The 23782-nt window shown below is 36.3% G+C and overlaps 1 protein-coding gene across 4 annotated transcripts in view; it reads left to right on the forward strand.

The window, feature by feature from the left end:
• The window catches only part of JAK2 (Janus kinase 2), a 117342-nt gene that overhangs the window by 65245 nt on the left and 28315 nt on the right, over positions 1–23782 (forward strand). For all 4 annotated transcript variants that reach the window (XM_047829840.1, XM_047829838.1, XM_047829839.1 and 1 more), the window contains 9 exons: positions 1988–2133; positions 9438–9759; positions 10502–10621; positions 13084–13241; positions 14972–15083; positions 18052–18238; positions 18882–19009; positions 21433–21567; positions 22906–22993. In XM_047829840.1, coding sequence (XP_047685796.1) covers positions 1988–2133; positions 9438–9759; positions 10502–10621; positions 13084–13241; positions 14972–15083; positions 18052–18238; positions 18882–19009; positions 21433–21567; positions 22906–22993 — 1396 coding nt within the window. The remainder of the gene's footprint in view (positions 1–1987; positions 2134–9437; positions 9760–10501; positions 10622–13083; positions 13242–14971; positions 15084–18051; positions 18239–18881; positions 19010–21432; positions 21568–22905; positions 22994–23782) is intronic.

Below are 23782 nucleotides of genomic sequence, written 5' to 3' on the forward strand. Positions count from 1 at the left end.
ACTGTGATATCTCATACTTATGATCAAGAAAAATCGTGGATGATTTCTAATGTTGTCTTCCTAGGAAGAATTTTCTTACCTAGCACAGCAAAATAATTTCACATTAGAATCCTAAGTTGTATCTAGATAATAAATACCACATGTAATTTTCTATTTCTTAATGTTTCTATTTCTCTAAATCTGTGCCCAGAAAATACATAAGGTAGTAATTAACTTATCCAGCTCATATTGATACCAGGTTAGATTATATGCATATTATAGACTAAATAAAGCAGATTTGACTAGTGCCATCATCAAAGTATAAGATATGCTGAGATTTTTAAATAACTAAAAAAAGTTCAGCCACTAAAGTATAAAGTACATAAGATATTACTATAGAAAGATAGATTTGGGAAAGGTAAGCCAATAAAAGCCAAAAATAAGATGTCCCTTTTATTTTTTTTTATTTTTATTTTTATTAAATTTTTTTTTAATGTTATTTATTTTTGAGACAGAGAGAGACAGAGCATGAACGGGGGAGGGTCAGAGAGAGAGGGAGACACAGAATCTGAAACAGGCTCCAGGCTCTGAGCTGTCAGCACAGAGCCCGACGCAGGGCTCGAACTCACGGACCGCGAGATCATGACCTGAGCCGAAGTCGACGCTTAACCGACTGAGCCACCCAGGCGCCCCAGATGTCCCTTTTAAATTCATTTTCTTCTGAGGATTGTCTTATAGCCCCTCAGTAAATAAATAAATTGCTGCCCTGTGACAACCTTTAATGAATTCATAGATACTCAGCAAAAAATGTATATTCCCTCCATATTGTTTCTTTAAAACCTTGGTTAAACATTGGTATTTCAGCTAATATTGTAATTCTTACCTTTCTTATCAAGAAAATTGCTATTACTTTTTAGAATATTGGTGCTTTTTATGTTTTGCTGTTCTTTTCTACCATTACATGTTCAGTCTGATTTCCATATTCCTAAGTCATCTAGACCAAAATCTTGAAATTTTTGTTTTTTCTTTTTCTTCATTTTTTATATCATGATAACGTTATCATTTTTTAAAAACTCTTTTAGTGTCTTCTGTTCCCTACATCAGATCCTTGTTATCTCATATTTGTAGCTCTTACAGAGTCTCCTTGAATACACATTATTTCCTTAAAGCACTTTTTTATTATCATTGGTATGTCTACCAATGGAAGAGGCATGATGCTTTAAGAAAAGGTGCTGTGAGAAACTGATGCTTTAAAAAAATGGTTGTCTATTGCTTGTTAGGATCAAGTCATTCAAGGGTACCTTCAGTTTGACTCCAACTTAGTGTTCCAAGGTTTAGTCCACACTATTCCCTTACATAAGCTGTCTGCCCAACCAAACTTGTTTGTACCTGTGAATATGCCTTGTGCTTTGTTTTTGTATCATTCCTTCTATTTTATCACTCTGTTTTGTATATCAGAAATTTCTTCATCTTTTAAGACTACATGAAATTTTGAATTTTCCATGAAACCTCTGATTATCTCAACTGGTATAATTTCAACTTCTTTTCAAGTCCTTGAAACATGTGTTGTGTGGCACTTAGTGTAGATATCTGGTGTTATAATACTTTGTTTACGTGTTTAGCTTCCCTGCTAGATTTTAGTCTCCTTGAGGGAGACTTCTATTTGTATCTCACATAGTCCTTAGTATAATGCTTTGAACATATGTGGAACTCAGGACATATTTAATTAATTAATGTCTATTTTAATTTGGGTAATTTTTATGTAGGGGATATAACTTGAGAAGATATAAGCAGTGAAATAGATTGACATCATACGTACTGTATAATGGGGAACCCAGTTTAAATCAGTTTCCATTGACAAAACTTTTACTAAAATTTTATGGCAAAATAATTGAACATCAAGGAAGGAGTTGACGTTCTTTTTAAATGCATATGTTCTAGAAATTAGTAGATTAAAATGTGATAGTGAAATTTAAGGTATATTTCCTTCTAAATTTTTTTCCTGTAGTGGCGGCATGATTTTTTACATGGATGGATAAAAATACCGGTGACTCATGAAACGCAGGAAGAATGTCTTGGAATGGCAGTGTTAGATATGATGAGACTAGCCAAAGAGAAGGATCAAACCCCATTGGACATCTATAGCTCTATCAGGTAGTTTCCTTATGCAAATCCATATACATCAATATGAACAGTTGGGAGTTTTCTATAGTTAATTGTATTTTCTGTGTGTTGATACTTTTTGATCTTATCACAATTAAAACTTCTATGGGTAACTGTTCTTCCTTGTGTACAACACATACTTTGTGAGATAAAAGAAATTCTTTTTTCTGGCTTTTCTTTTAGTTTTATTAAGACATAATTGGCATATAGCACTTATAAGTTTAAGGTGTAGAGCATCATGATTTGTCTTATATATATTTGTGAAGCAGTTACCACAGTAAGTTTAGTTAATATCCATCATCTTGTATAGGTACCAAATAAAGAGAAAGAAAAAGAAATTTTTTTTCCTTATGGTAAGAATTCTTAGCATCTACTCCATTAAAAACTTTCTGGTATACCAGACAGCAGTGTTAACTATAGTCATCATATTATACATTACATCCCAAGTACTGATTTATCTTAGAATTTAAAAAAATTATGGAAAGAGTTGGAGTACTACACAAAGTATCACAGGGGTCTGATACCTATTAATTATTTGATTCATTTATTTTGAAAAGGCTGAGTAAAGTCAGAAGGATGAAAAGAACACCTGGAGGCATAATTTCTGATAGCAGATCCTCAGATTGTGTGTGTACATAATTCTGAAGCAGTATTTCTCGCATATTGACCCATATTTTGCTTGAATTAGTATCACCTGAGGTGCTTGTTGAACTTGAAGATCTTTGAGTGCTACCCAAGAATTTTTTTTATGTTTATTTATTTTTGAGACAGAAAGAGAGCATGAGTGGGGGAGGGGCAGAGAGCGAGGGAGACACAGAATCCGAAGCAGGCTCCAGGCTCCGAGCTGTCAGCCCAGAGCCTGACGCGGGGCTCAAACCCACCAACCATGAGATCATGACCTGAGCCGAAGTTGGATGCTTAACTGACTGAGCCACCCAGGTGCCCCAAGTGCTACCCAAGAATTTAGATTCTGTAAATCTGAAGTGAAGTCCACAAATATCAGTCTTCACCTGTTCTCCAGGGGATTCTCTTAAAAATATTGGCTTTATTGAAGTTTCATTAACTTATAAAATTGTAAGATGATTGAAAGTGTGTGTACATCATGGTGGTTTGATATATGTATATGTTGTGAAAGGATTCCCCCCATCTAGTTTATTTTCACATCCATCACCTCATATGATTATCTTTTTTATTTGTGTTTTTGTTTTTTTGTTTTTTTGGTGAGAATGTTTAAGCGCTCTTAGCAAATTTCAGTTCTACAACAGTGTTATCATTTAGAGTCACCGTGGTTTACATTAGATCCTTAGATCTTACTCATCTTATAACTGATCCAGCAGACTCTTATAAGTGATCCACATTCCACATCCTCCAAATTACTCGTTTGCATGTTGAATTTTGACAGTCATGCCTAACAGGATTTGTTGAAATACTGTTCCTACAGCCCAGCGCAGCTTTAATGGCTGTAAAATTTCGACTCCTCTTAAAGGCACATATTATTATAACAGTTCTTTGAGTTTTTCTTTAATTTCAAGACTAAATCTATGTTTTACATATTGCATACTTAGGATTAAAAGTTTGAGGGTGTTATGAATCTGGTTAAAACTCCCTTTATTTCTCAAGTCCTTCTCTCAATAACTAGTTTTGGTCGCTCCTTTACGAAGTAACTTAAAAACAGTTACGTACCCAATTTGCAGGGTATTAATTAATGTGTTTCCTCTTTGTTTTTAAGTATTCTTGTTTTCAGATGACTGTTAGGCCTTAACCATAAAGTTCACCTATTTAAAATGTACATTTCAAGGGGCACCTGGGTGGCCCAGTCAGTTAAGCATCTGACTCTTGGTTTTGGCTCAGGTCACTATCTCACGATCCGTGAGATTGAGCCTCATGTCGGACTCCGCACTGTGAGTGTGGAACCTGTCGGAACCTGTCCATGTCGGACTCCACACTATGAGTGTGGATTCTGTCTCTGCCTTCTCCTGCCTGCTCTTTCTCTCTCTCTCAAAATAAATAAATATTTAAAAATAAATAAATGTACAACTCAGTATTTTTTTTATTATTGAGTTGTAAGAGTCCTTTACATAATTCTGGTTACAAGTTTCCAGATGAAAGTTACTGTATGTATGATTTGCAGATATATTCCCTATTCTTTGGATCATTTTTTCACTTTCTTGAAAGCATCATTTCCAATACAAAAGTTTAAATTTTGAAGTAATCTAATTTATTTTTCTTTTGTTTTTTATGCCATGACATGTTAATATTAGATAAATACTATCTGCCTGTCCTGAAGCAAATCATTCCTACATTGCTTGCCTTTTTAATATAGTTTAACTCAACTGATGTTTTCTGAATTCCCATTTAGTGCTTATTTCTGAGAAATAATCAGGAAACTCTACTCAGTGTTAAACTATTCAAGATTGGTAGGAGAATAGATAAATGATAAGTTGCTGACAGAATGAAATAAACTGTTTCGTTCTCAGAAATATCCACTAGGATATGGATCTCTGATTAGTATAATAAAATATATATTCCCTCCCAGACTTAAAAAAAAATGCATGTAAGGTGCATCTCTTTGTCTGTACCCGTGTGTTAGATGTGTCCCTGTCTGTGAGCACATGCGTCTGGGTGTGCATGTGCACCTGTGCGTGTGTGTGCAGCTCTTTGTGCGTGTGTGTGTCAGATGCTGTTTTGTATGCCAACTCCTAATTGGACATGATGGCTTAGGTGTTAGAGTGTAGAAAGTGAGGGAAATGCATAAGATTTTTGTATTTTCATTCTTTATCTGCTCTTTAAAATCTAAGTTTCTAAAGGGTGGGAAGAAAAGAACTCGAGAATGCAAAGAGTTTAAAGGAGACTGCTGAGTTTGTAAATATCAGGCCAGGATCAAGGCCGCTTACATAGCAACTGAGCTACTCAGCTCATCTCACTGGACTCCCTTTCCTAAAAAACTAAGTGAATAATAAAGTTTCTAATCCTACTCCAACTATAATAATAAGATGCAGATTTTATTTCATAGTACAAAAAATAGTATCGTTTCTAAGCCAAGGCTCAATTTCAGAGCCTTTAGGAACCTCAAGTTTAGAATTCTCTAAAAACTCAATCTAAGAAAAGCATGGGGAAAAATGTTTTTATGCTTCAAGAGTTAATAGCTTTAAGTCTCTTGAAAAAATTTTAATGTTTCTAACAAATCTAGCTAGTTCTGATAGTATGACGCTGAAGTGGATTCATCATGTTCAGGAATCACACATTCCTGTGGTATTCCCACAGGATGTATGCCGGGTCCTTTATGCCAGGCATCAAAGTAGAAAGCCTTGTTGTGTGTGTTATTTTAAACTCCTCTTTTTATATCCAAATACGTTTTCAAAAGCTGTATTAAAAAGTAGTCATTGATGGCTGTGTATTTTGCATTTTTGTGAAATGTTTATGTAAATCGCATTCCAAATTAATAAGTCTCCTGGCAACTAATGTTTTTTACTGAAGTAGATAAAGTGAGAATCATTTTGTATTCTGATTCTATTTTTAAATCTTTTCAGTGTTTATTCTGTACTTCCTGAGGCTCTCCTCTATGCTATCCAGACTTTTATTAAATTTTATATATTTGCTTATTTATATATAATTAATTGTTATGAAAAGAAACGGAGTGTGACTTTTTTTTTAAACATTAAAAAATGTTTATTTATTTTTGAGAGAGACAGAGACAGAATGTGAGTGGGTTAGGAGCAGAGAGAGAGTTACAAACAGAATCTGAAGCAGGCTCCAGACTCCGAGCTGTCAGCACAGAGCCTGACATGGGGCTCCAACGCACAAGCTGTGAGATCATGACCCCAGCTGAAGGCGGACACTCAACTGGCTGAGCCACCCAGGCGCCCTCAGAGTGTGACTTTTAAAATCTGAAAAAAGAGTAGAATTTAATGGGCAGAGTGGGGAGTGATGGATTGTGTGGAGACTCGTGGAAAAGGCCTTGTAGCAGAAGGGAGCATAGGAAGAGTAAAGAGAATCAGTATGGCTAGAACCCAAAGAGTTATTAGCAGGAGGTGAAGCAGGGGCTAGACCAGAACCTAGGACCTTAGAGCTATGTTGACAAGGTTAATAACACTCGGAAAATATGCAAGAGGATTAAGCAAGGGTGGAATGATTAAATTTGTGTTTTTAAAAGATCCCGATGACTCCAGTGTAGAAAACAAATCAGACAGTGGAAAGAGTAAATGAAAATGCTGGTCGCCCAGAGAGTAAGGCTGTTACAGTATTTCCTCCAGGCGATGCTGTTCGTAATGAGTTGGTAATGAGAAAAGTGGGCAACTAAGAGAAATATTTAGAAGGTAAATCAGGGGAATGTGGTGATGAATGGAATAATGGGGATTGAAGGAGAATGTGTCACCAAGGATGCTTATTGGTGCTGTTTACTTAGATAGGAAAGCTGTAAGAGGATCTTTTAGGGGCATTAGCAGGACTCAGGAGTTTGGTTTGACACATCGTTTAAGCAGTTTTGGGGACATTGAAATTAAATGTGTAGATTGACTTGTATTTGGAAGATATGGATAGGGAGTTTAGAGGTCAGTGTTGCAGACACATATCAGAGTCATTTGGATATAGAGAATCTAGAGAGAAAGAGAGTATAAATGAGAGAAGAGGGCCCATAATAAAGTCTTGAGGAACTTTAACATTTAGTCACCAGGCAAAGGGGAATGAACCTGTGAAGAAGACTGAGGAGTATCCCACAAGACGGGAATAAAATCAGGAAAACTAAGGGGAGAGAGTTTAAGGAGAGGCGCTCCTCCTTAACAGTGCGGTAGGATGCTACTGAAAAATAACAAATAAGACGAATGTGGGAATTTGATTTTAGCCACTTGGAAGTTTTTCTTGATTTTAGCAAAAGCATATTCTGTGAAATGATGGATCAGAAGTGAGACTGGAGTGAATTGAAGAGTAAGTGGAAATGGCTGTATAAACTCTAAAAAACAGCCCAGATAGGCCGTAGCTGGAGGGACATGTGGGATAAAGAGATTTTACGTTTAAGGTGGGGCCGACGTTGGTATTTTGTGGATCGAAGAGGATCAAGAGGGTAAAACATCCCAGAGGGTGGATGTATAGAGAGGAAGAGAGGGGCCCCAGGTAAATACAAATCAAAGAAGGGACTTTACGTCATTTATTGTAGCAGGTGCGAAGGAGGAGGGAATGAGTGCCCATGTCTGTAGGTTTGCTAGCCGGATATTGAGGGAGCTCTGCTTAAAGAAGCTTTTTTTTTTTTTTTTTTTTTTCAACGTTTATTTATTTTTGGGACAGAGAGAGACAGAGCATGAACGGGGGAGGGGCAGAGAGAGAGGGAGACACAGAATCGGAAACAGGCTCCAGGCTCTGAGCCATCAGCCCAGAGCCCGACGCGGGGTTCGAACTCACGGACCGCGAGATGGTGACCTGGCTGAAGTCGGACACTTAACCGACTGCGCCACCCAGGCGCCCCTAAAGAAGCTTTTTTACCTCTAGGAGAGAGATGAAGTCGCTTGATGAAAGTAAGGAGGAATTCAGCCGAGGGTTCAGGCAGACGAAAGGTAGGCGGTTTGGGGAAATTTCAGAGGGTGGACACAGTTGTAGAACTTCGGAGAATGTGTTGAACCAGAGAAGTGTTGTAAAACTGACGGTGATGCTGCAAGCATGTTTGAAATTGGTGATTCTGAGTTTCTCCTGCCCTGTCTGCCACATCAGTGAGTCTCCAGCAGCTGTGCTAGTCAAGTAAGGAACAGAGTGTTCCTCCGGGGGCTTCAGGTACTTTAGGGAAGGGAAAAGCAGGGGTTTGCTGGCCCATGTGTAACAGCCAGTTCTCAAAAAAACCAAAGATGTGATTTGTTTGTTGTCTTTGCTGATATACGTGGTATAAATCCTGTCTATGGCCAGTTTCAGGGTATCAACCTGACGTGCCAGAAATGTAGAATCGGGAAGAGACGAACAATAGCCGGTCTTTTTCACCCCTCATGTATGAGAGATGTAAACAACCTCAAAAGCCTAGTAGTAAAATGTAAAATAAAATTTTAAATGTAAAATAATTCGGAAGTGATACATTTTGAGTATTACCTATATTTTTAATATAATTTATTTATAGCCTTATATAACTTCAACTTTAATGATGGCTCTTTAGCAGTGAGCTCAGTAGTCTTCTGTTGTAATAATAAGCTCTCAGCATGAGTCAGCTCAAGTACTAGCTATAAATACTGAAGTACAGGATAGAGTGATAAGTGATACTATGGAATGGTGCACAGAATACTGTCTGACAAAGGGAGGACCATCTAATATAGTCATTGAGAGAGGTTACCTGGATTGGATGATGCTTGAGCTGGGACTTTTGGAATAAGTAAGAGCCAACCAGATAGGAGACGGGTGATGGGAAGAAGGATTAGCACATGGGAAGGCATGGAAATTTAATGTAGTTGTACCTTCAGAAATAACATTTTCTTCATTTGTCAGATATTTGAGCAGGAGGGAAGTTATCTCTCTTCTTTAGGGTGTTTTACAACGAGGCAGAATTACTGAAGAGTCATTTCTAAGTGGAATCGTTTTGATTGCAAAGGAATTATTAGGAGTTATTGAAAATGACCTAGAAAAAAAAAAAAGGGGGGCGCCTGGGTGGCGCAGTCGGTTAAGCGTCCGACTTCAGCCAGGTCACGATCTCGCGGTCTGGGAGTTCGAGCCCCGCGTCAGGCTCTGGGCCGATGGCTCAGAGCCTGGAGCCTGTTTCCAATTCTGTGTCTCTCTCTCTCTCTCTGCCCCTCCCCCGTTCGTGCTCTGTCTCTCTCTGTCCCAAAAATAAATAAACGTTGAAAAAAAAAAAAATGACCTAGAAAATAATGTATACCAAAGAAATATGTTTGCATAAGGAACAACAGTGGCTTCCAACAAAATGTAACAGTTTCCAGAATTCAGATACATTTTGGTGTATGGCATCATAGGAAATATTTGCAACACAGTGCCCAAAAAATGATACGTAAGATGATCAGAGAAAACAAATTTTTAGAGACTCCATTATTAACTAGACTAAGTCTTCATTTCATTAGGGAAGAAAATTAACATATCCTGTTCTAAACATTTGTGGTAACTCAGAATTTGTGTATATTTTCACGTCTTCAGACAAAACCTTCAGGATTTATACTATATCAGTGCCAGCCCTGTCCCCTTTCTCCACTTGACTGCTTCCTGCACTGCTGCATTTACCTGTCGTGGAGAAAGGTGCTAATTTCTCTTTCAATTTCATTTTAGATTTGTGTTCCAGTTTGTTTTGTCTTTCTCTGTGTGTTCTTTATCCATAGCTACAAGACATTCTTACCAAAATGTGTTCGAGCAAAGATCCAAGACTATCATATTTTGACAAGGAAGAGAATAAGGTATAGATTTCGCAGATTTATTGAGCAGTTCAGCCATTGCAAAGCCACTGCCAGAAACTTGAAACTTAAGTATCTTATAAATCTGGAAACACTTCAGTCTGCCTTCTACACAGAGCAATTTGAAGTAAAAGAACCTGGAAGAGGTCCTTCAGGTGAGGAGATTTTTGCAACCATTGTAATAACTGGAAACGGTGGAATTCAGTGGTCAAGAGGGAAACATAAAGAAAGTGAGACACTGACAGAACAGGTAATCCTTAATGATATGTTCTCCTTCTTTGTTAATTTAAGTGAATGGCAATAGAAACAAAGTAATTTTTCAAAGTAATTTTTCTCATTTGAAACATGAACTTGCGATTCTCTTCTCTCATTGATAAAAGTGGAAGTTTTAATACTGTGAAACCATCAAGGTCATGTCTGTAATTCTTTTCTTATTGTTCTTAAATGGTTTTTTATTTATTTTTTATGACAAATATTAGTAATGGTGCTCTTACAGTTTCCAAAAGGGCTTGAATTCTAAAAGTGATTTTTAAGGTAGTTTTGCCTCTTTTTAAAATTTTACCATTATTGATAATAAGCACAATCGTAAAGTTTAATTGGAAAAGTTTAATTTTAATTGATTTTAAGATGATGTCTACTTGTTATTTTTTTAAGTCTTACACTACAAGTTTTAAGTTTGTTCATATCTATGTTCTTGGATTATTATTAGATTACGTTCATTCTTTCTTGGTTAAACTTCAACTTTCTGCCAATAGTTCCTATCCATGTTGATTGGATTGAAGGGTACTGTAGCATAGTTCTTGGTAAACAAGACACAGTAAGTCTTAGGGTTAGACTGTCAAGGGAGGGAATCCCATTTAATGCTGATCTGTTGCTGTCAATACTTTTTTATTTTAAAGAATTTGGAATGAATGTTATGTCCTTCATAGTCTTATTTTAAAATGGCTCCCTTAGTTCTACCTGTTTTTAATTTCAAATGCTCTTAATTATAGGATTTACAGTTATATTGTGACTTTCCTGATATCATTGATGTGACTATTAAACAAGGAAACCAAGAAGGCTCAAATGAAAGTAGAATTGTAACTATCCATAAGCAAGATGGTAAAAATCTGGTGAGTTTGCTCTATAGTTACATAATGATTACGTTTAACAGTTGTCGGAAATAAGTGTTTTAGAGTCCTGAAACCAGAGTTATTTTCTTGTAGGAATTCTGATGATAGTTTTAAATATAACTCTAAATGTAAACATCAGTTTAGCAAGTTTTTGGGTACAGCTAGCTTTTGTATCGCCACCAACACAATCTTCCCAGAATGTCTTGAGCATTATTGTGTTTCTCACTCATTTTTATGATTGGCAGGTTAGCAGTTCCTCCACTCCCCTGCTGTGGGCTGTGTCAGTTCCCTGTTGTAATGCTCAGTCCTGACGACATTCCTTTTATCAGTAGGGATGTGCATAATGCCAGTCATGCTGCCTCATTAAAACAGTGCTTTCTGGGATTCACATAACAAAACGTAAACCAGTCCCAGGTTAGCCCTACCTAAGCTGTAACACGTGATTGGTTGTAAAAGATGGTCCTTTCTCTTTATTTGGTCAGCTTCAGAAAACCCACTTATTTTGTTTTTTATTAAAAAAATTTTTTACTGTAGTGTAGTTGACACATAATGTTATATTTGATAATCCTGTACATCACACAGTGCTCAGCATGATAAGTGTCGTTAGAAAGCCTGCTTATTTTAACTGAAAGGGAGCAACTAAATTCCCTTATACTCTGCTCTTAAATTGCTTACCTGGTTCTGTCAGGGGATGCCTTCATTCTGTAAGTGTGGTATTTATAAAAGAATAAGTATTTCTAGAAGAGTTCGTTGATGCTAATATGAACATCCTGGAGTAACATAATGTACTTTATGGGATGGTATTTGGACTTGTTGGCTTTATTTTTGTTATTACTTTTTTAATGTTTATTAATATTTTTGAGAGAGAGAGAAAGTGAGCAGGGGAAGTCAGAGAGAGAGGGAGACACAGAATCGGAAGCAGGCTCCAGGGTCCGCACCATCCACACGGAGCCCGACGTGGGGCCTGAACCCATGAACCGTGAGATCGTGACCTGAGCCAAAGTCAGACACTTGCCTGAGCCACCCAGGAGACCCTTTTTTAAAATTTTTGTTTTGTTTTGTCTTTAAAGTTTATTTTGAGAGAGGAAGAAGGAGAGAGAGACTCCCGAGCAGGCTGTGCACTGCTCGTGTGGAGCCTGACGTGGGTCTCAGACTCACGAACCGTGAGATCGTGACCTGAGCCAAAATCACCTGTCGGTCACTTAATCTACTGAGCCACCCAGGTGCCCCATCTTTCTTTTTATCTTTAAAAGTGTGGTGAAATACACTTCACACAAAATTTAGCATCCTGTTCTAGGAGTTCCACTTCAGGGTGTGTATCCAAAGGAAACAAAGTCACTACCCTGAAGAGAGATTGGTACCATCGTGTTCATTGGAGATTCCTTGAATGTTATCAGGTTTTAAATATTTTACCAAACCGATGGATAAAAATCGCTGTCCTGTGCTATATTTAATTTGCTTAATTAGAACCTGAGATTGAGCAAGCTCTTACGTGTTTGTAAACCAGCTGTTTGTATGTCTTCTTCTGCAGATTGTCTTTTTATAACCTTTGACTAATTTTCTTTTCTGCTTTTAATTGATTTTGTACATTTTTGGGTTAAGTTTAATCTTAGGTACTATTTTATGTTTGGGTTGCTATTATAAATGGGCCTATTTTCTCATTACACAATCTGACTACTTTTTATATGTGTGAAAGCTGTTGACTTGTATATCCTATCTCCCAGTGAATCATCTTTGTGATGTAGTAGTTTAATAGTTGTCTTCTTCTGGGTTTCCCAAGTACACAAACATATAATCTCCAAATAGAGATACTTCTAGTCTTACATTTCTTTCTATGGTCTAATTATGTTAACTAAATACAGTACAACACAGTATTAAGTATTGGGCTTTCTATTCCTATTTCTTATTCCTGATTTTAGGCGAAGTTGCTTCTATTAAATAAGGATTTTTCCATTGTAAGAGATGTTGCATTTTAGGCTGATTATATGCCCACTTACGTATGTATGATACAATCATGGCATAGCTATATATGATTTTAGTTTATACTATATACATTTGAGTTTACAGCATGAATGTTTTAACCTTAGTAGTGTATACTTGGTATGTAAAAATAAATACTTATTATTTCTAATTAATACCAACTTTTATACCAGACCAGCTAGATTTCTAATTGAGATGACTGGCATATTTGTCTAATTGGGGTATTGGGAAATACAGCAAAATTATGGATAAAAGTGAACTAGAAAGATGTGATAAGCCCATATTTGAGGAGTGTAAAATATCATACATAAGAATTTATAATTCATATTGGGTAATTGGGAGGCATAAAAGACATTTGAGCAATTTATAAGAAAATTAAGAGAATTCATCTAATGACATGGAGTGGAGAGAATTTTCAATATGTAACATGCAGTTGACCTTTTAAATGATATTTATTATTTCCTTTTCTTTTCTCTGCTTAGGAAATTGAACTAAGCTCATTAAGAGAAGCTTTATCCTTTGTGTCATTAATTGATGGCTATTACAGATTAACCGCGGATGCACATCATTACCTCTGTAAAGAAGTAGCTCCTCCGATGGTGCTTGAAAATATACAAAGCAACTGTCATGGCCCGATTTTGTGAGTAATACAGACTTTAAAAGTAATTTTTTTAAAAAGTCAATTAGATACTGACAAAGAATTTTTTACAACGAAGTGATATACGTAGGTTTAGGAGTTGAGGAACAAAATACTAACCTTAATTTCACAGAAGTAGTTTTTTCTTTTCCTTAACAAAAGTTGATTTGCAATCGGATTGTATAATAATTAGAATTATTTAGGATGTCACTTGCTTTCTGTATCGAAGCCTATAAGACTTAAATTGTACAGCCTGGTGTTTAGCTGCCTAGGTGTGTTTAAGTAACTCTTGAGTGTTAATTTTTTTTAAAAAAATCATCCAATTTATATTTCATTAATTTTGAAACACTGCAGAGGAACCACAGTGCAAAATTTAGTAATCATTATTTTTTGATAATCCAGCGCCTCTTACTGAAAACTTGCGTTCACAAGATGTGTTGTGGTGTCCCTGTTTCGAAGATGAGTGCGTGGCGTGCAGTGCTTTGTGCGGGGATGAAAGTGACAGCGCTCTGTTTCTGTGCTGTTCAATACAGTAGTCGCTGGCTACTTGTGGCCAGTTAGCATTCACGATGTGGCTAGTACAGCTGAGGGACTGGGTTTTGAAACTGAATGTAGTTTTAATAACTTTGTACTTAAATAGTGCCCTGTGGCTGCTAGCTCCATATGGATCCACACAGGGACAGACCCTGACTGAGTACTGGATAAAGCCAAGTGTCCCGCACAGCATCTGTTTAGCCCAAGTTTTGGTTATCGCTCAGCCTGTATGTACTTTCGGATTGGTACCAGGCTTGAAAGACTTGTAAAGAAGAAATAGTCTGGAAGCGTGAGCATACGTGTCTTGACCTTAACCTACCCTTAATTAAATATTTGAGAAAAACGTATCCGGACTGATGTTTAAGACTTGTTTCTGTCTATACCTCTAATCTGCTTAATAGTAAGTATGGTTGTTATGAAAAAGTTGCACTACTTGAACGTTCTATAACTTACGTATTTAGTATTTAAAAACTCCTACCATTCATTCATTCATTCTTCATCCATCCATTCAAGCATTCTTTCATTTATTTATAGAACATTTGCTGGGTGCCTAATATGTGCCACTGGTTTGTGTGTGAGAAATACAGTGTTGAATGAAACAGATTTTTCCTGCTTTCATATAGATTACCTTTTGACTTTTCTTCCAAGATGTCCAGCTTCAATAAAACATATAGTAAAATTTGAAAATCAGTAATCTTTGTTACTTGCCATAGGTCTTCTATTATACTTTGGTATTAAATACTAAAATAAGGCATATAAATTTTTATACTAGTAATTGCGATGGTAGCAAAGACATAAGTGTTTTATGATATGTTGTTTGCATAGTTAAATGAAGTTTTCTGGGAGTGAACATGGTTTTTAAAAAAACGAAATTTTTAATTATAAGACAGAAAATTCAAATGAACAAAATGTTCTTAGTGATTTTCTGTATCTTACTATACCTTTTATTTGTGTTTAAAACCCTTGAATTGATTTGAACTTATCACAAAATAGCTTTGAAATTGTTAAAAATTGATTTGAACTTATCGCAAAAAGTACTGTAATACTTTTCCTTACAAGGTAATTGATAAGCATATAAAATAGAGGAGACTTATAAAAAGTCTGAGACTTTTAGATTTGACTTTTGATCTCTTAGATTACATTTTGGTCTTAGTGTCATGGGACTTGCTATATTATTCAAATTACTTCTTTACCTTTAGAATGGATTTTGCCATCAGTAAACTGAAGAAAGCAGGTAATCAGACTGGACTCTATGTACTTCGATGCAGTCCTAAGGACTTTAATAAATATTTTCTGACTTTTGCTGTCGAGGTTAGTATTTCACAATAAATGGTAACTTTTTTTTAAAATTTCATTTCCCATCCCACTCCCCTCCTCTGGCAAAGGTAACATCTTTATTTAGCCTGTATAATTTCCCCCTCATGTTTATCTACCATTTTTTCTTTTTTTTAATACTCAGAATGACAGCTCTGGATATGATAACTAGAATAATAATGCTTAGTTAACCTCAGAGATTCTGTATCAATAAACAAGATGTAGGGGCGCCTGGGTGGCTCAGTCGGTTAAGCGTCCATTTCTTGATTTTGGCCTCAGGTCATGATCTCACGGTTGGTGAGATGGGCCCTGCGTCAGGCTCTGTGCTGGCAGTGAGGAGACTGCTTGGGATTCTCTCTCTCTCTCTCTGATCTTCCCCAACTCATGCTGTCACTCTCTCTCTCAAAATAAATGAATAAGCTTAAAAAAAATAAGATATAATTCCTAGGATTTATATAAAATTATTTATAATGTCTTTTCATTTGGTATTTATTTCATTTTTTTAAACGTTTATTTATTTATTTTTGAGGGAGAGAGAGCACAAGTGAGAGAGGGGCAGAGAGAGAGGGAGACACAGAATCCAAAGCAGGCTCCAGGCTCTGAGCTGTCAGCACAGAGCTTGAGTGGGGGGGGGCTCAAACCCACGAACCACGAATCATGACCTGAGCCACCCAGTTGCCCCTGAAATTTATTTTATTTTTTGACATTTGGATGTTACTGGCGTGTCGAATTTGACCAAGTCTCTTCAAGTCTCTTTTTGCAAAAATGGAGATCTTTACCAAAACACAGAACCAAATGAATCAGAAGCAAATTTTCCTTTTATGGTAATTGGTTATAGAATTAGAATGAAATAGGTCAATAACAAATAAACATAATTTGTTTAACTAGTGGTTTTCCAGTATTAAGAATAATGATCTACCATGTATATGTTTTAAGGATAAAACTACAATGAAACCACACTGTTAATACAGGTAATTTTGAATCTCATCTAACATTGTTTACTACCCCAAATATCTAAAAAGATACTCTTACTTATAAGGCAGTTTCAGGGTATAAATCTTTTTTTTCTTTTTCCCTTTTTTTTTGTTTTTTAATTAAAATTTTTTTTTCTTTTTTAATATGAAATTTATTGTCAAATTGGTTTTCACACAACACGCAGTTCTCATCCCAACAGGTGCCTTCCTCATGCGCATCACCCACTTTCCCCTCCCTCCCACTCCCCCATTAACCCTCCCTTTAAAAAAAATTTTTTTTTCAAATGTTTATTCATTTTTAAGAAACAGAGTGTGAGCGTGGTGGGGTGGGGGGCGGACAGAGAGAGAGAGAGAGAGAGACACACACACACACAGAATCTGAAGCAGGCTCCAGGCTTTGAGCCATAGCCTAGAGCCCAATGCGGGGCTCAGAGTCTCAAGCTGTGAGATCATGACCTGAGTGCAAGTCGGATGCTTAACCGACTGAGCCACTCAGGCGCCCCTCATAGTATAAATCTTGAGAAACTTTATAGCAGCTTCCAAAATTTTCTTACTTACAAAAGTATACAAAGTAATGTTTTGGTTATTCAATTATTTTAATTTTTATAAAATTCAGTCACTTTATATTTAGCATATCGAGTAGATTAATTGTCCATAAGTATATAAGGTGGGTTACTTGATAAGTTTAGCATTTAATATTACTAATAATCTATCCTAATTTCATTGTATCTTTTTACTGTAATATATAGCAGTCCAACATATTTAACCATCAATTCAAAATGTATTTTTTTTATGTTTACTTTATTTGCTCAACCTAATATGAGGGCTGTATACTAGAGAGTGTATGGCATAACCCTGCTTTAAGAAATGTATCTTTTGGGAAAACAAAAATTGGAAGATATATCAAAGAAGTACTAAACTGAGCATTGTAATTAGTCAGTATAGACAAACATAGACAACAACAAAAAAGGGTTGCAATTAAGGAAGAGCTTTTGGAGTAGGAAAGATTTGGGGTATTTTGTCAGTTTCATTTCATAAGTGGTTTTAAGGAGGTTGAATATGGTAATAAGTAGCTCAAAAAATAGGTGAATAAAGAAGTTCATAGTATAGCACATAAAACAAACACTGAAAAACTGAAAATATTAAAATCTCCAGGAGAGTTAATTATGCAAATACAGTAGTGGTACAGTGAATGGGTAATCATCTTTGCGTATGAAATGGGGTCAGGGTTGTTAGGGAGTACCTCACAGGAAAGATGATACTTGACCCTAGTGTTAAGAAATGTCTAGGGGCGCCTGAGTGGCTCAGTCAGTTAAGTGTCTGACTTCAGCTCAGGTCATGATCTCAACGGTTCATGAGTTCGAGCCTCGCGTCCTGCTCTGGGCTGACAGGTCAGAGCCCGGAGCCCGCTTCAGATTCTGTGTCTCCCTCTGTCTGCCCGTCCGCGGCTTGCACTCTGTCTCTCGCATTGTCTCAAGAATAAAAATTAAATAAAAAAGAAGTGTCTAAAAGTCCATTGCTCAGAAGGAGAGGATGTATAGTCGTACGTAGAGAACAGCATGGCATTTGCTTGAAATTTTTAAAGTCGCTTAATACAGCTAGAACAGGTTATATGTTGGCTCCAGTAGAAGGTGAGGTTGGAGGTAGAGGCTGCAGCCTGCTCTTGGAAGTCCTTATTTATAAGTTACTTTTAGATTTTGTCTTGTAAATGATGGGAAGTTTTTAAGGATGGTATTATAATTATCATTGCTTTCTTACTTGCTTTTTAAGAAAATCAACTGTTGAGCCATTATGTAAGGTTTGTATTATCATCAGATACCTTTTTGAGGAACCAGGCACGTCTCTCACCCTATACCAGCACTGTGTTAGGACTCACACTTCATATGTCTAAATGTTCTGTTGGTTGTTTCTGTGATAACATTTTTGTCACAATAATTACTGTGGCGACCATTGTGATTTTTCCCTCTGTCTTTATAATTAAACTTATTTAGCGAGATAATGTCATCGAATATAAGCATTGTTTGATTACAAAAAATGAGAATGGAGAATACAACCTCAGTGGGACCAAGAAGAACTTCAGTAATCTTAAAGATCTTTTGAATTGCTACCAGATGGAAACTGTTCGCTCAGACAGTATAATTTTCCAGTTTACTAAATGCTGCCCCCCAAAGTTGAAAGGTAAAATAATTTTCTAGTTAGTATTAAAATACTGGTCATGGATTGTGTATATGGTAAAAGGCATCTTCACTGTATCGATTACAAAAGAAATATGAGAGAAGCAGCTCCAAACACAAATTAATTTTGTCTTGTTCTCTTGTATAAGGATCCTCAGATAGGATTATTCAGTTTGATTTAAGTCTATATGTCACTTGAAGTTCCATAATGCTGAAATGACATTTAAGAAATGACAATCACTTGGTATAAAATCACTTACTGAAAGACTCCTCTGCCAAATCTCGTATGTTGTTCTAAGTAAAAACTTTCATGCTCTTTTAGAATTTTAATTTCTATACTTTTAAAATAACGATAGTAAGATTATAAATCCCTTGGAATAAGAGGTTTATTAAAAATTGTTATTAAAATTCCTGAAAAATTATGTTAATTAAGGAAATCATTACAGTTTTGAATGTTTGAAATAACTGGTTAAAATGCATCAAAGCCCAATGAATAAATTCCTAAAATAAATTTCTCTTTGTTGGAGAAATGAACAAGTTGTAAGTGTTTCTTATGTATAGAACACATTTTATTTTACTCCTTTGGAGCAGTTTATATCCTCGGTGTGTTTGGTTATATATATTTTTTTCATTTTTTTTTTAAACAGATAAATCAAATCTTCTAGTCTTTAGAACCAATGGCGTTTCTGATGTACCAACATCACCAACATTACAGAGGCATAATAATGTGAACCAAATGGTGTTTCACAAAATCAGAAATGAAGATTTGATATTTGTAAGTCATTAGATGCTAATTATTGTCCTTTTTGTCCTTGTAAAACAACTGTTTTCTTGATTTCCTATCCCACATTATATTCATGTGACATTTGGAACTATCCTATTATAACCTATATTATCAAAATTTTATCTCAGTTTAAGTATTTTTATTTCTTGTGAAAATGTGATACCAAACTTGAATTAGAAATGAGCAAGGGGCATCTGGGCATCAGTTATTTAAGTGTCCACTCCCCTCCCATTCTTTCATGCCCATTCATTTTTTGAGAGAGAGACAGACAGACAGACAGAGACAGAGAGACAGAGTGCAAGCAAGAGAGGGGCAGTTGAGAGATGGAGACACAGAATCTGAAGCAGGCTCTAGGCTTCGAGCCATCAGCACAGAGCCTACACGGAGCTTGAACCCATGAACTGTGAGACCATGACCTGAACCAAAGTTGGATACCCAACTGACTGAGCCACCAGGCACTGCAAGTGTCCAATTCTTGATTTTGGCTCAGGTCGTGATCTCATGGGTACATGAGATTGAGCCCCACATCAGGCTCTGCACTGACAGCACAGAGCTGGCTTGAGGTTCTCTCTCTTCCTCTCTCTCTCTCTCTCTCTCTCTGCCCCTCCCCTGCTATGCTCTCTCTCTCTAAAAATAAATGAACTTAAAAAAATTAAAAATATTTCTTTTTAAATCTTAAATTAAAACTTAAAAATCTTCTTCTACAAAAGACCTATGTCTTAATTCTTAAGTTCTCAAGAAAGTAAGGGAAATGCATGGAGTTAAAAATAAAGAAGGAACTGAAAACCAAGTGTGCATAAGAGCTGATGTTTGGGCTGCAGGATGATGTTGGGGGGTTGGGATTTGTTTCATTAAACAAGGGAATTAAGATCACAAGCAACACGAAGAAGGGCCAAGCCTTATAAGGCCTCCACAAGACCAGGAGTTAAAAGTGAGACCATCTCAGAATAAAACCAGGACCCTCAAACAAATACATCCCCAGTAAAACAACATGGATTTTGAAAAATTCATCCACTAGGAAAAGGAGAAGAAAGGGAGTGTTGTCTGCTTTTGTTGGGTTCTTAGAGAAAAAAAGTCTCTCCTGAGAATTTGTAACTATAAGCTTTCCAGTTTCGATTTCTTTATACTATCTGCATAGTCTGAGAAACCCTAAGCCAATACATTAAAATAAAAGTGTTACCCTGTGATGCTTGGAAGAAGCAAATACAAAATCTTTTTGGAAGAACATACTCTTACCCTAGGCCACCCAGAATCCCCACAAAGAAAATAAACATGAGCTTTTAATCAAAAATTGTAAAACATTCAAGGAAATAATTCAGAATTAGGCAAGAGTCAGCAGACCAACAAACATCTACATTAGACCTCTTAAGAACTTCATATAACAGACTTTTCAGATTGAGTTTATAAAATATATATGTATGTTTAAAGACACAAATGGAGTTGAAAACATGGGGAAAAAACCAAGACATTATCAAAAAGACCAGAACAATTTGGAGAAAGGAAAATATAGAAGTGAAAAATATGCTCATTGACGTTAAAACAAAATAAGGAGATTATCAATTGTTGAAGGGAGAATTAGTGAATTGCAAAATCTGAAAAATTTTCAGGTGCAGCAGATAGGGAGAAAGAAATGGAAATTATGAAAGAGATTAAGGGATGCAGAGAGTGGAATGAGGAAGAATAACTGATGTCTGAGGTCCGTAAGGACACAATAGATGGAATTATACAGAATTATAAAGACTTGAATCTTCCTGTAAATAACAGCAAGCAGAGAGTTGCTACATGACCTAACATTACAAAACCAGTAACAGTAGAGCTTCAGTTTGAACACCGACAGCCCAACTTCAGGGTGCAGTCTTTCAACAACTGTTTTGTAAGGATAAGCAAGAAACACTAGTGATAGCAGTAATCACTAACGCTTATCAAGTCCATGTGGCATGGACTGTACTAAGTGCTTTCATGTATTTATTAATTTATTGCTCATAACAAGAATATGCAAAATTGATTATCCGCATTCCCGAGATAAGGAAACCAGGATACCTGCAGCACAGAGATCAAATAGCCGCAAAACGTCATACAACTAGGAGTTCCACACTCTCTCTGCCTCCACAGACCAGACTGTACTTCCTTTCACTATTATGAAAGGCAAACAAAAATATTCGTGTGCAAATAAATGTAGGTAAACACTGACACTATGAAAAAGTGATAGTTATAGCTAATTCAGGGGGTTTAAGAACATGGTGGAACCAAAATGCACTTTATTCATTAATCCCTATGTTCTGTCTTTTATTACAAAGTACAGTTAATATTTGCTTATGGATTTTTAAAAACCCTTTGTCATTAAACATATTTCCTAATTCCTATATCTTTCTTCATCTTTGCTGATTCTTATTTTTCCTTTTTTTCTTTTAAAGAATGAAAGCCTTGGGCAAGGCACTTTTACAAAAATTTTTAAAGGTGTAAGAAGAGAAGTAGGAGACTATGGTCAACTGCATGAAACAGAAGTTCTTTTAAAAGTTCTGGATAAAGCACACAGAAACTATTCAGAGGTGTGTATATTCTTTGTATAGCTCATGTAGTTCATGACATTTAAACATATGCAATCATATGGACACAGCACATTCATGCATGCAGCTTTTCTTTTTTTTTTTTTTTTAATTTTTTTTTCAACTTTTTTTATTTATTTTGGGACAGAGAGAGAGAGAGCATGAACGGGGGAGGGGCAGAGAGAGAGGGAGACCCAGAATCCGAAGCAGGCTCCAGGCTCCGAGCCATCAGCCCAGAGCCTGATGCGGGGCTCGAACTCACGGACCGCGAGATCGTGACCTGGCGGAAGTCGGACGCTTAACCGACTGCGCCACCCAGGCGCCCTGCATGCAGCTTTTCAAAACTGTAATTTTTAAAAGTATACATATCAAGGACCTTTCTGAGGATGCTTTCTGGGGGTGGGGGTGTAGAGAATTATAGGATTTTTTAAATAATAACTTATTTCTAAACTAATTACTCATAACATTGTATTATGGGTATTACTACATTTCTGCATATATTAAGCCAGTGGCTTTCAAACTTGGTTCTCCAGAGCTTTATGGGTTTCTACAGATTTCTTCTATGGTTTAATCTATTTTTAAAAAAATTTTTGAAAGGCACTGTCCTAAAGAATGCTTCAGGTGAAATGCGGATGCCTCTGGGCATGATCTGGAGATGCTAGCCAGCAGAAACCTACTTGTCAGTTGTCAGGGTCCTTTACATAGCAAAGCATCACCAAACATGACATAATAAACATTTGTAGTGAGTAACATGTCTTAAATGATGTTAGCGGAAGGTGACGTGAAGCATACAAGTGAAAGTTTTTCTAACCCAGGACACCACAGTGTTGGTAGTTGTGATCCTTCACAACTGTATCCAGAAGGTCTAGTCAGAGGTTAGTTGAGTTAGAGTGATATTAATAACATGCCTGACATAGTTGTCATGATATTTTATCTGCACAGTGATCAGTCTTAATTCTTTGAGAAGTTATTTGAAGCTCTCGTCCATTTACTTAGTGTCTCTGGCGTCTGCCTCTGTTCTCTCCTCCAGGTGCTGTGGGTCTAAGGCTGCTGATCTTGTATCATTCATATTGCCCTGTACCACTATTGCTGTCTCTCACTGATATTTTCTTATTCCAGGCTTTCTCAGGGGCTTTCTCTGAATGAACTCTAGCATCGAGGTTGATAGAAGTGTCAAGTCCATCTAAGGGAACCACAGCGCATTAGCCTTGTCTGTGTCCTGAGGATAAGGAAAAAGTGCATTTCTCTTATGACAGACGGGATCTCTCTGACCTATGGACATTTTTAGACACAAACAGTAATTCTTTTGTATTTTTTGTATGTTTTTTTTCTTTTCCTTAGTCTTTCTTTGAAGCAGCAAGCATGATGAGCCAGCTTTCTCACAAGCACCTGGTTTTAAATTATGGAGTATGTGTCTGTGGAGAGGAAAGTAAGTAAAACTACGGGCTTCCTTATGTTCATATCATGCCTTTCTCAGAGCATCTATTGTGTATATAGAAAATTCAATTTCAGGATCATAATTATCAGTATAAACCATGTTGAAAGGAATTAAATATTGTTGAAACCAAAAACATCGTAGAACTGTTCAGCAATGTCTTCTAAAAAAGGAAATGAATGAGTGAAATTAAAATGCAGAAAACAGTTAATATGCCTTATGTCAAAATGTCCAAACAGCAGAGTCTTCGAGTAAACATGTCTTATGATCTTTTCTGTTAACCATACCATTACAGATTGTGGCTGGTTCAATATGTCATTGGAATAACTGGCCATTTTAGCACAAATTTATTTGGAATTACGTAAAAAACATAAACTATAGGTTGAAATTTTAATGGAACTGACTGAAATGATTGGATGTTGATATTTGATATATTTTATGGCTAAATTTAGACTGTTCATAAAAACCAAGTTTACATTCAGAAAATTACATAATTCTCTATTTTCTGTTAGTAATGTGGAGTAAATATGCATCCATGCTTATATAACATTTCTTCATATTTTTGAAAATCGATTGTCTTTTCAGACAGTGATTTTCAAATCTGTTCTGTGGAGGTATTTAGGTACCTCAGGGGGTTGATGAAGTGAGAGTAAACCTAAGTGCAGTAATGAGACTACTGCTCACTTATCCCTGACTAGAGTGGTTCTGAATTTCTGTCTTTTTTTTATTGATGTTTGTCATAATTTTTCATTAAGGGGGATGAAAGAATACATTTCTTTAAAA

Source organism: Prionailurus viverrinus, chromosome D4 (genome assembly GCF_022837055.1).
Source record: "Prionailurus viverrinus isolate Anna chromosome D4, UM_Priviv_1.0, whole genome shotgun sequence".
NCBI classification, from domain to species: Eukaryota; Metazoa; Chordata; class Mammalia; order Carnivora; family Felidae; genus Prionailurus; species Prionailurus viverrinus.